The 12,526-nt window shown below is 41.6% G+C and overlaps 1 protein-coding gene across 1 annotated transcript in view; it reads left to right on the plus strand.

Annotated features, from left to right (window-relative positions):
- The window catches only part of LOC139268610 (solute carrier family 35 member D2-like protein), a 101,710-nt gene that overhangs the window by 254 nt on the left and 88,930 nt on the right, over positions 1 to 12,526 (plus strand). Inside the window, exons 2-3 of the mRNA XM_070887006.1 lie at positions 823 to 856; positions 977 to 1,063. Coding sequence (XP_070743107.1) covers positions 823 to 856; positions 977 to 1,063 — 121 coding nt within the window. The remainder of the gene's footprint in view (positions 1 to 822; positions 857 to 976; positions 1,064 to 12,526) is intronic.

The raw sequence follows: 12,526 nt of genomic DNA on the forward strand, positions 1-12,526 counted from the left end.
AACGGGGACGGCGCGTGCTGGCGGACAGACGAGCTCGGGGACGGTGACCCCGGGGAGCGCGCCGTTCGTGTTTGCAGAGAAGCAGCAGCTCGCTCGCAGATTTAGACCGCGCGGATTGCCAAAAGAAAATGCATCTGAATTTATCGTCATATCCTCCGCACTAAAATCAATTTAAAGCTGCAAATCGTTACAAATTTGCCCGATGCTTGGATTATTAATTTACGTTCGTAAATTTACATTTTAGCCATGATTTGCTTTGAGAATATTTGCATTTCAAATGTTTAGAAATTCTGGTAGGCAGATAATTTTGCAAATGTTACCCTTAATTTGTTCGTTTTTTGTGCACGTGTGTGTAACCTGTGGGAAATGAGCTGTTTTATTTTCTTGTAAACGATCTAAGGTTTTACAGAAATGCTATTTTGAGAAAACGCAGTTATTCAGTATGATTTAGAAGTTTATTCTTTTGTGAGAGTTTTTAATTGCTGTTTGATTAGAAACGTAGGGCAAACTTGCTTTTCTAATGTTTTTTATAGGAAACCTTTCTACATTCGAGCACTTCTTCTCAAAGGAAACCGTTATGGATCTGAGGTGGTCCAGTCCGTGTTTATGTTTTCTGCTTAACTTGCCGCGGTTTACAGATTTGGGGGAAAGAGGAAAAAGTAAACGGTGGCTTATTTTTTCTCTCTCTCTCGCAGCACATAGTCAAGACAGTTTCCAATACTTAGACGGTTTCCAGTCCCAACTTGTATACCGTGTAAACGTGTTGGAGATTGTAGTTTTGTCTGTAACCACTCCCTGATATCTTTCTAATTACATCTGCAGATTTCCTTCAATAATATTTGTGGGCCTTGGTCAGGTACAGTAACTTTCACATTTTAATTCTGTGTCAAAGCCTATTTGTAGTAAATTTTCACTAAGTAAACGTATAAAAAGCAACATGTGGCGCACTTTCTGAAATAATTTCTTTCATTTGCAGATGTTGGCAACGGTGACCCTGCTGTGGGTGGGTAAGGCATGCAGGGTGGTAAAGTATCCTGACCTAGACTACAGTATGCCTCGAAAGGCAAGTCCTATGTCTATTTTCTTTGTATGTATGCATTAACTAGTCCCTTTTGCAATGGAAATAATTTTAACGACATAAGCTACTTATTTGTATGGTTTGAACAGGTGGTGACTTCACTGACAATTGTGTTTTTGACAGTTTACATTTACATAAAGAAAACCAAATTGCAAAAGACTTTTTATGAAGACCTTTTAATTCTTGATCCTTGTCCACCAGGCATTACAAATCTCCCCCGCCTCCCCCATCTTATGGATTTTCAGAAGATACTTCAAAACCAATTGTTGCTTTAATCGTGAATTCATTATTACAGTATTTTGTATATGATTTGAAATTTGCAGCAGTGATGGTCATTAATGTTCTAGTTATTTCCTAATTTTTCATATTAGTTGACAGATTTGAATTTTGTTTGACCAATCTGTTTTAGTTCTTGAATTGGAATGTTGACTATTTTGCCTTTTTAAAAAAAAAAAAAATATCCAGGCACGATGTTAGCAGATATTAACAGCTAATCTTCTGTACTACTTTTTGAGCTGGGTGAAAGCCTTGTAATTCCTGTTGCATCCCCACCCCTCCAGTTGGTGGCTTTTTATGGCAGACTTCAGATTGTAAATTCTCAAATCTGTATTGTGCCACCATACCACTGGATTAATTCAGACATTATAATTATTGTAAAACTGGTTCTTGTCAAGCTGCCACTTCAAAAATAACACTTACTTTTGCATGTAAATGGGCAATATAAAGGCTTCTTTAACTCAGTGAGTGATGCAATTACTGAATGGTATTTTACAGAACCAGGAGTGTCCCCATTTTGATCCCTGGTTTGTGATTTAGGAAAGACTTGCATTTATACAGCACCTTTCATGACCTGAGTGTCTCAAAGTGCTTTACAGCCAGTGAAGTACTTTTGGAGTGTAGTCACTGTTGTAATGTAGGAAACGCGGCAGCCAATTTGCGTACAGCAATACGATAATGACGAGATATTTTTTTTCTTTGCTATGTTGATTGAGGTATAAGAACATAAAAATTAGGAACAGGAGTAGGCCATCTAGCCCCTCGAGCTTGCTCTGCCATTCAACAAGATCATGGCTGATCTGGCCGTGGACTCAGCTCCACTCACCCACCCGCTCCCCGTAACCCTTAATTCCCTTATTGGTAGATACAGAGGAACTAGTTTCTCTGGTGGGGGGAGTTCAGAATGGGGGGGGGGGGGGGGGACTTTAAAATTGAGGGCCATTAATATAAGATAGTCACTAATAAATCAAATGGGGAATTCAGGATAAATGTCTTTTACCCAGAGAGTGGTGAGAATGTGGAATTTGCTACCACAGGGAGTGGTTGAGGCGAATAGCAGAGATGCATTTAAGGGGAAGCTGGATAAATAAGGGGTGACAATGAAGGTGCTACATATAACCTGAGCTCCCCTGATCTAGGGATGGAGGAGAAAATCATTTAAGGTGTCTACTCCTCTCTCCAGTGATCCCTTTCAAAAGAATATTGGATGAGGGCAGGATCTGTTTTGACTGTGATCTCTCTACAAGGAGCTGGAAAGGTTTGTCACCATCGTGAGTTCATGTACCACTAGCTGTTTTCTCCTGAACGGCATTGCTGAATGCTTATGAACAGCATCCCTTTTTGAACAATTAATTGTGTTTGGTGTGCATTGGGGAGAAAAAGGAAGAATTTATAACCTTCAAAGGACTCTTACTTCATCAAGTATTAGTCAGGTCAGTTGGTGAAAAATTGCTGGTCCAACTGTACGTGTACATATATAAATGTATTTATTTAAACAATATAATTAAAAATCTTGTTGGCATGCATCCATTACATCACACATTTGAAAGGTGTCATACCTGGAAGTGTGGCTTCAGAGGTGTTGCACCCACCCTCGCAAAAAAAAACCCCTCCAAATCCACCATAAAGAAAAAAAATGGTTAAAAAAAATAATTAGGAATGTTTTTGGAAGGGAAAGAACATGGAAGAATATGCAAAGGCCTTGCATCTTAAGGAAATACTGCAAGTCTATTTTTGGACATAGAGCATAGTGAATAACTGGGAATAATAGATTTTGGCAGGGATGAGCAGTTACCAGTATCTTAACAAATTTTGTAAAGTGGTAGGAAAATAGTACAGATATTGCAGATATATATGCACAGCCTGTATCTTTCAGCATTAAGATGTGTAGTACTGTACTTTTACTGTGGCACCATCATGATATATTACTTCAGTACAATTCAGCATGTCTCCCATTTCAGCAGTTTTAGATAGAATTTACAGGTCTACTTCATCTCGGCCAGTCAACATATCCTTCTATTCCTTCCTCCCTCATGTACTTATCTAGACTTCCCTCAGTTTGCCTCAACCACTACATGTGGAAGTGAGTTCCATATTCTCACCACTCTGAGCAAAGATATGTCTCCTGAATTCCTTATTGGATATTTAGTGACTATCTTCTATTTATGGCCCCTAGTTTTGGACACCCCCACAAATTGAAACCTCTTATCTACATCTACCCAATCTAATCATTTCATAATTTTTAAAGACCTCTATTAGTTCACCTCTTGGTTGGTGAATTGGTATGGTATTTAGGCTGCAGTAGACACCAGATACCATTATCCAGGTCCGGGACTACTTGTGAGCAACACTGTGGGACATCTACCAATAATGTAATATGCCAGTAGATTTCTCGGGGCATTACATAAGAACATAAGAATTAGGAACAGGAGTAGGCCATTTAGCCCCTCGAGCCTGCCCCGCCATTCAAAAAGATCATGGCTGATCTAGCCATGGACTCGGCTCCACTTACCCGCCCGCTCCCATACCCCTTAATTCCCTTATTGGTTAAAAATTTATCTATCTGTGATTTGAATACATTCAATGAGCTAGCCTCAACTGCTTCCCTGGGCAGAGAATTCCACAGATTCACAACCCTCTGGGAGAAGAAATTCCTTCTCAACTCGGTTTTAAATTGGCTTCCCCTGTATTTTGAGGCTGTGCCCCCTAGTTCTAGTCTCCCCGACTAGTGGAAACAACCTCTCTGCCTCTATCTTGTCTATCCCTTTCATTATTTTAAATGTTTCTATAAGAGCACCCCTCATCCTTCTGAACTCCAATGAGTAAAGACCCAGTCTACTCAATCTATCATCATAAGGTAACCCCCTCATCTCCGGAATCAGCCTAGTGAATCGTCTCTACCCCCTCCAAAGCTAGTATATCCTTCCTTAAGTAAGGTGACCAAAACTGCACGCAGTACTCCAGGTGCGGCCTCACCAATACCCTGTACAGTTGCAGCAGGACCTCCCTGCTTTTGTACTCCATCCCTCTTGCAATGAAGGCCAACATTCCATTCGCCTTCCTGATTACCTGCTGCACCTGCAAACTAACTTTTTGGGATTCATGCACAAGGACCCCCAGGTCCCTCTGCACCGCAGCATGTTGTAATTTCTCCCCATTCAAATAATATTCCCTTTTACTGTTTTTTTTTCCAAGGTGGATGACCTCACATTTTCCTACATTGAATTCCATCTGCCAAACCTTAGCCCATTTGCTTAACCTATCTAAATCTCTTTGCAGCCTCTCTGTGTCCTCTACACAACCCGCTTCCCCACTAATCTTTGTGTCATCTGCAAATTTGGTTACACTGCACTCTGTCCCCTCCTCCAGGTCATCTATGTATATTGTAAACAGTTGTGGTCCCAGCACCGATCCCTGTGGCACACCACTAACTACCGATTTCCAACCTGAAAAGGACCCATTTATCCCAACTCTCTGCTTTCTGTTAGCCAGCCAATTCTCTATCCATGCTAATACATTTCTGCTGACTCCGCGTACCTTTATCTTCTGCAGTAACCTTTTGTGTGGCACCTTATCGAATGCCTTTTGGAAATCTAAATACACCACATTCATCAGTACACCTCTATCCACCATGCTTGTTATATCTTCAAAGAATTCCAGTAAATGAGTTAAACATGATTTCCCCTTCATGAATCCATGTTGCGTCTGCTTGATTGCACTATTCCTATCTAGATGTCCTGCTATTTCTTCCTTAATGATATCTTCAAGCATTTTCCCCACTACAGATGTTAAACTAACCGGCCTATAGTTACCTGCCTTTTGTCTGCCCCCTTTTTTAAACAGAGGCATTACATTAGCTGCTTTCCAATCCACTGGTACCTCCCCAGAGTCCAGAGAATTTTGGTAGATTATGACCAATGCATCTGCTATAACTTCTGCCATCTCTTTTAATACCCTGGGATGCAATTCATCAGGACCAAGGGACTTGTCTACCTTGAGTCCCATTAGCCTGTCCAGCACTACCCCCCTAGTGATAGTGATTGTCTCAAGGTCCTCCCTTCCCACATTCCCGTGACCAGCAATTTTTGGAATGTTTTTTGTGTCTTCCGCTGTGAAGACCGAAGCAAAATAATTATTGCAGGTCTCGGCCATTTCCACATTTCCCATTACTGAATCCCCCTTCTCATCATCTAAAGGACCAACATTTACTTTAGTCACTCTTTTCCTTTTTATATATCGGTAAAAGCTTTTACTATCTGTTTTTATGTTTTGCGCAAGTTTACTTTTGTAATCTATCTTTCCTTTCTTTATTGCTTTCTTAGTCATACTTTGCTGTCGTTTAAAATTTTCCCAATCTTCTAGTTTCCCACTAACCTTGGCCACCTTATACACATTGGGTTTTAATTTGATACTCTCCTTTATTTCCTTGGTTATCCACGGTTGGTTATCCCTTCTCTTACCGCCCTTCTTTTTCACTGGAATATATTTTTGTTGCGCACTATGAAAGAGCTCCTTAAAAGTCCTCCACTGTTCCTCAATTGTGCCACTGTTTAGTCTATGTTCCCAGTCTACTTTAGCTAACTCTGCCCTCATCCCACTGTAGTCCCCTTTGTTTAAGCATAGTATGCTCGTTTGAGACACTACTTCCTCACCCTCAATCTGTATTACAAATTCAACCATACTATGATCACTCATTCCGAGAGGATCTTTTACTAGGAGATCGTTTATTATTCCTGTCTCATTACACAGGACCAGATCTAAGATAGCTTGCTCCCTTGTAGGTTCTGTAACATACTGTTCTAAGAAACAATCCCGTATGCATTCTATGAATTCCTCCTCCAGGCTACCCCGTGCGATTTGATTTGACCAATCGATATGTAGGTTAAAATCCCCCATGATTACTGCCATTCCTTTTTCACATGCCTCTATTATTCCCTTGATTATTGTTTGCCCCACCGTGAAGTTATTATTTGGGGGCCTATAAACTACGCCCACCAGTGAATTTTTCCCCTTACTATCTCTAATCTCCACCCACAATGATTCAACATTTTGTTCATTAGAGCCAATATCGTCTCTCACAACTACCCCACCTCCTTTCCCTTCTTGTCTATCCTTCCGAATTGTCAGATACCCCTGTATGTTTAATTCCCAGTCTTGGTCACACTGCAACCACGTTTCTGTAATGGCCACCAAATCATACCCATTTGTAATGATTTGTGCCGTCAACTCATTTATTTTATTTTGAATGCTGCGTGCGTTTAGGTAGAGTGTTTTAATACTAGCTTTTAAACCATGATTTTTAGTTTTGACCCCTCCTGCAGCCCCTTTATCTTCATACATATTGTCCCTTCCTATCACCTTGTGGTTTTCACTTACCCCAGTGCTACTCTGCGCTGTTGCCTCCTGCCTTTTGCATTCTTTCTTGGGGTCCTGTTCATCTGCGCTCTCACCCACTCTAACTAGCTCAGAGCCCTCTCCTGGGTTCCGAATACTCCTCGCATTGAGGCACCGAGCTTTCAGGCTTGCCTTTTTATTACACTTTGACCCTTTAGAATTTTGCTGTACAGTGGCCCTTTTTGTTTTTTGCCTTGGGTTTCTCTGCCCTCCGCTTTTACTCATCTCCTTTCTGTCTCCATTTTGTTTCCCTCTGTCTCCCTGCATTGGTTCCCATCCCCCTGCCATATTAGTTTAACTCCTCCCCAACAGCACTAGCAAACACTCCCCCTAGGACAGAAGATGCACTGAAATGTGACCGCAACGATGTGGGATGTGCAAGAGAATGTGTGCTATATACAAGACTCTTAATATATCATGGGTTCATAGAATCATACAGCATGGAAGGAGGCCATTTTGGCCCATTTTGTCCGCGCTGGCCGAGGAAGAGCTATCCAGCCTAATCCCACTTTCCAGCTCTTGGTCTGTAGACTTGTAGGTTATGGCACTCAAGTGCACATCCAGGTACTTTTTAAAAATGGTTAGGGTTTCTGCCTGTACCACCCTTTCAGACCCCCACCACCTTCTGGGTGAAAGAAATTCCACTCAAATCCCCTCTAAACCTCTTGCCAATTATTTTAAATCCATGCTCCCTGGTTATTGGCCCCTCTGCTAAGGGAACTAGGCCCTTCCTATCCACTATCTAGGCCCCTCATAATTTTATACACCTCAGTAAGGTCTCCCCTCTGTTCCAAAGAAAACAAACCCAGCCTATTCAATCTTTCCTCATAGCTAAAAATTTTCCAGTCTGCGCAACATTCTGGTAAATCTCCTCTGTACCTTCTCTAGTGCAATTACATCTTTCCTGTAATGTGGTGATCAGAACTGCACGCAGTACTCTAGCCGTGGCCTAACTAGTGTTTTATACAGTTCAAGCATAACCTCCTGCTCCTGAATTCTATGCCTCGGCTAATAAAGGCAAATATTCCGTATGTCTTCTTAACCACCTTGTCTACCTGGCCTGCTATCTTCAGGGATCTGGACATGCACTCCAAGGTACCTTTTATTCCTCTACACTTCAGTGTTCTACCTTTTTATTGTACATTCCCTTGCCTTGTTGGTCCTCCCCAAATGCATTACCTCACATTTCTCCGGATTGTGCAATTCTTCCAGTGTCTACAGGCCACAAACCAATTACCCAGAAGTCTTGACCAAAAGCACTTGCTTTATTGTCTCTGAACAAATCTATGGTGTTTTAAAAAAATTATTCATGGGATATGGGCGTCACAGGCAAAGCCAGCATTTATTGCCCATCCCTAATTGCCCTTGAAAAGATGGTGTTGAGCCGCCACCTTGAACTGCTGCAGTCCATATGGTGTTTCAGCCACCATATTGGTTTCTCATTCATTTATTCTTCTTTGTTTGTAATATTGGCCACTCCTACTTATTTTATTTTCTATTGCCTGAATGTTCTTGTCCATTTATTTAGTTGCCACTGGAGTTATTGTCACTCCTTCCTACCCAGAACCTTTCTCATTCATTCACCTTATGTACTTATTTTCATCCTGTCTTTATTTATTTATTTATTTATTTATTTATTTATTTATTTATTATTTTACTGTCTCCGCTCTTCCGATTTTGTTTAATCCTTTTCTAGTCACAGCCTTTCATAAATTTTATTTTTTTTACCATGCCACCATAACCACTGTACTGCAGGCAATAAACCAATTCATACAGCTTCACTGGGAGGTCCAGCATTATATTAATTATAATGACTAGGAAATCGCCTGTAGAGTATAGGAGGGGTCTATTTTCATCAAGTTCTTGCTAACCATTGATGTGCTACGTGGACCATGTACAGCAGACACCTCAAGTCGCTGGAGAAATACCACCAGCGATGTCTCCAAAAGATCCTGCATATCCCCTGGGAGGACAGACGCACAAACATTAGTGTCCTCATCCAGGCCAATAACCCTAGCATTGAAGCACAGACCACACTTGATCAGCTCCGCTGGGCAGGCCAAATAGTTCACATGCCAGACACAAGACTCCCAAAACAGGCACTCTACTCCGAACTCGTCCATGGCAAACGAGCCAAAGGTGGGCAGAGGAAATGTTGCAAGGACACCCTCAAAGTCTCCCTGATAAAGTGCGACATCCCCACTGACACCTGAGAGTCCCTGGCCATAGACCGCCCTAAGTGGAGGAAGTGCATTCGGGAGGGCGCTGAGCTCCTCGAGTATTGTCGCCGAGAGCATGCATAAATCAAGCGCAGGCAGCGGAAGGAGCGTGCGGCAAACCAGGCTCCCTGCCTACCCTTTCCCTCAACGACTATCTGTCCCACCTGTGACAGAGACTGGTTCTCGTATTGGACTGTACAGCCACCTAAGAACTCATGCTACGAGTGGAAGCAAGTCTTCCTCGATTCCGAGGGACTGCCTATGATGATGACCTTAATATTCATTGTGACCCTACATCCTTTTCCAATGGTACCATAGTGGAATATATTCATGGCTTTCTTTTAGTTGGGGCAGGAGGTTATGGCATTTAGGTTTTCCAACTCTTGTGTGTGGGACACTCTCTGCAATTATTGTCATTCCTGAATAGTTCTATCCAAACCTTTTATTTTGTTTTTACAAAAAGTTAGCTGTCTGCTACCCAGAGGAAGTCAATATTTTTGCAGGGAATGTGTTTTAGTAGTAAATCACAACAGAAGTAAAGTGCTGATTTCTTACTCGCCAACTGCAGAAAAATTCAGAAATTTGACAACTGGAGGACCCTCAGTTTGAAAACCTATTGTAGGAGGGACAAGGAAGACTTTTTTTCACTTAATTGTATATTTGCCACAGGATAGTTTCCTCACAGGTCCTTCACTTAAAGAAGTTACTGAATTGGAAGATGTTGTTCCAGTGTTGGGGGTGCTGGTATGCCGTGTTTATAAAACTCAGTGTTGTGGGTTACACGTCTACATTGGCTACAGTTCTATATGTAGGCCAGCTGCAGGTTAGTCAGCTGGTGGATCTGTTCTTTGATACAAATGAGAAATTTTCAATGATGATCTAGAAAACTGAACTAGTTTGATGCATATGATTACCTATACAATACGACTTGCTTATGTGTACCTGGTTTCAGTTCCCTATTAAAAATGTGACTGGTACAGAAAGTTTTTGAGAAAATGTTTTTCTTTGGCTATCAGTATCTTTTGAAGAAATATTGACAAAACAGCTACCAATTTTCTTTAAATTTTTGAAGTAAAATGGCTGGCTCTGTGTTGAGTTTAAGAAGCTAAATTCAAAGTGTTGGGACTATACTGTGGCATCTCTTAATGCTGAGCTCTTATTAACTCTTATTAAGCCAGGTAGGAATTGATGACAGGTTTTTGATCAAATACCATATTTAGGGAGGAGGGGGGGGGACTTCCAGTAATTAATTTTCATTGTTTTATTTCAGTTTTTACAAGAAGTGATGTCCGACAGTATTGTTGCTATGTGCCCCAAATAAACCAGTGACCTGCTGTATTGCTTTTTTTTTTTACAAATGGTGGCTGTCAGCAAACATTTCCAAGAGCTGAGTGAAATGTGGTAATTAATGCAAGTGAAATCTCACGCAGCTGACCTGGAGCACAATGTGGAAGTTGTTGTACACGTATTTCAATGGATAGGCTGCACACTCTTAAATTACACCAATTTTTATGTTGGATGTAATGTAAAATTTACCACCATTTTATTTGTCTTTATAATTCAGGTAAAGTCTTCATACTACAGAGGTTACTATTAAAATCATTTTACATACATCTGGACTGTTCCAGACCAAGAATCACTCTGTTCTTTGCCCACCTTTCCTAAAATTTCCCCATTGGGAAAAAAAAATCAAACTGCAAGGATTCATTCTGCTCACAGGATTGAGACTTAGTCAAAATCACTAATGCTATTCTCTGTGACTACAATCATTGTGCATGCTTAGGGTAGGCCTTGAGTATTCTCTCGGGTACAGCAGTGCTAGTCACTCATGTAAGTGGCCCAAGCATCATGTATAGTACCTAATTATACGATGGTAGAGCCCAGGAGTGTAAAAGTAGGACTCCCCCTCATGAACTGAACTGGATGTTGTATCTTTCACTTGTATCCCATCTCCTAATCTTTTCTGAAGATGGACTGAGAAAGACTTAGTGAGACAAGGTCAGATATGTTAATCTGCTTTATTTATAAATAGCAAGTGAATGTACACAGTAACAGTCAAGGTAAATTCCAACTAACTTCGCCCAATCTCTTCTCCAGAACTGAAGGAAATTCTTGTCGCCTTCATAAGTTGGCTGACTTGTTTTTGCCATTTCCTTCTTTCCCATAACAGGTTATAACTGGCATCTGTTGTATTTTGCTTTTTTTTTAAGATTATAACTGGCCTCTTTTGCACTTTTTTGTTTCCAACTCCAGGCCCCCAGCCTGGAGATTGTAGTCTCTTGTTTTCAGTAAAAAACCTGACTGCCTGAAAGCTGTTTTTTTTCCTTTTTAGGCTATTTCTGACCCAGGAAGCAGAGGCGTGATGTATCTTGACACCTTTCCCATACATGGACTCTGCATTAAGCCTGTCAAACAAATTGACTATCCCCTTTCCCAACAGTGTTTTGGGGACATAATGTACTCCCACAACTGGAATTATCCTCCCCATAATGGGTGTGAATATATGTTGGCCATCTGAGACGAGATAATGAATTGCTTAACGTCCTGGTCATTGTGGAGGCTTCATGTGAATAAAATCCTAGTTGTTTACTGCTCCCAGCTCCACTCTGAATTTCTCACTGATGTATCCTCCTTCCCTCAGTCTCTGAGCAATGACTGAAAATACAGACAATAATCATCATCTGTGCTCCTCTTGCACTCTCTCTCTATGCATTGTCCTCGCTAAGCTCCAGATAAACATTCATAGCCATATTTATGGCCATCTCTCAATCTTGTCATCTCCCATGGCCCCAGTACTCCCATGATCTCCATCACAGGCAAGTATTTTTTTGACCACTCACTTATATCCCTCACCAACCAAATCCCCCTGCTCCTTCCAACCCTACTTCCTTCTGTGTCCATCCCTAGAAAAAACTATCTTTCCCCCGCCCCCTCCCCTACCCATGTTACTTACAGCTGCACTTCCTAAACCCTACCTGCCTAGTGTTTGGCCCTCCATTTGTCACAATGCTTGTGCTTAATCACTCCCTAACATCAACCTTTAATGACCTGGTTTGTGGCAAAACACTCTCCCCATCCTGGTTGCTTCCTCTGGTATGGCCCCCAGCTTTTCTCCCTCATATCACCAGATCTGGCTGGACCACATCAAGCGCTATCAAGCTCATTCTCCTCTGCCAAAAATGCCCACTACTCCAGGATCTTCCTATAGAGCAAACATAACCCCAGCTTATTTTCTCGCACTACCAGCTATCTCCTTAAATCTCTATTGCCTGCCCCCTCTACCATCACCTCCAACAAATGCGAAGAGCTCATGGACTTTGTCACCAAGATTGAGACCATCTGTTCAGCTTCCTCTTCTCCCATCCTCTCCTTGTCTATTAACTCCTGCCCTAACCCTGAACTTGCATCTTTGTCTAGTTTCACCCATATCTTCCCTCATGCTCTTACTGATCTCTCATCCATGAGACTCACCTTCTACTCCCTTGATCCCATTCCCACTAAACTGTTGACCACCCAACTTCCCTTCCTGGTCCCCATGCTTGCAGACATTCTGAATGGT

This window comes from Pristiophorus japonicus, chromosome 8 (genome assembly GCF_044704955.1).
Source record: "Pristiophorus japonicus isolate sPriJap1 chromosome 8, sPriJap1.hap1, whole genome shotgun sequence".
NCBI classification, from domain to species: Eukaryota; Metazoa; Chordata; class Chondrichthyes; family Pristiophoridae; genus Pristiophorus; species Pristiophorus japonicus.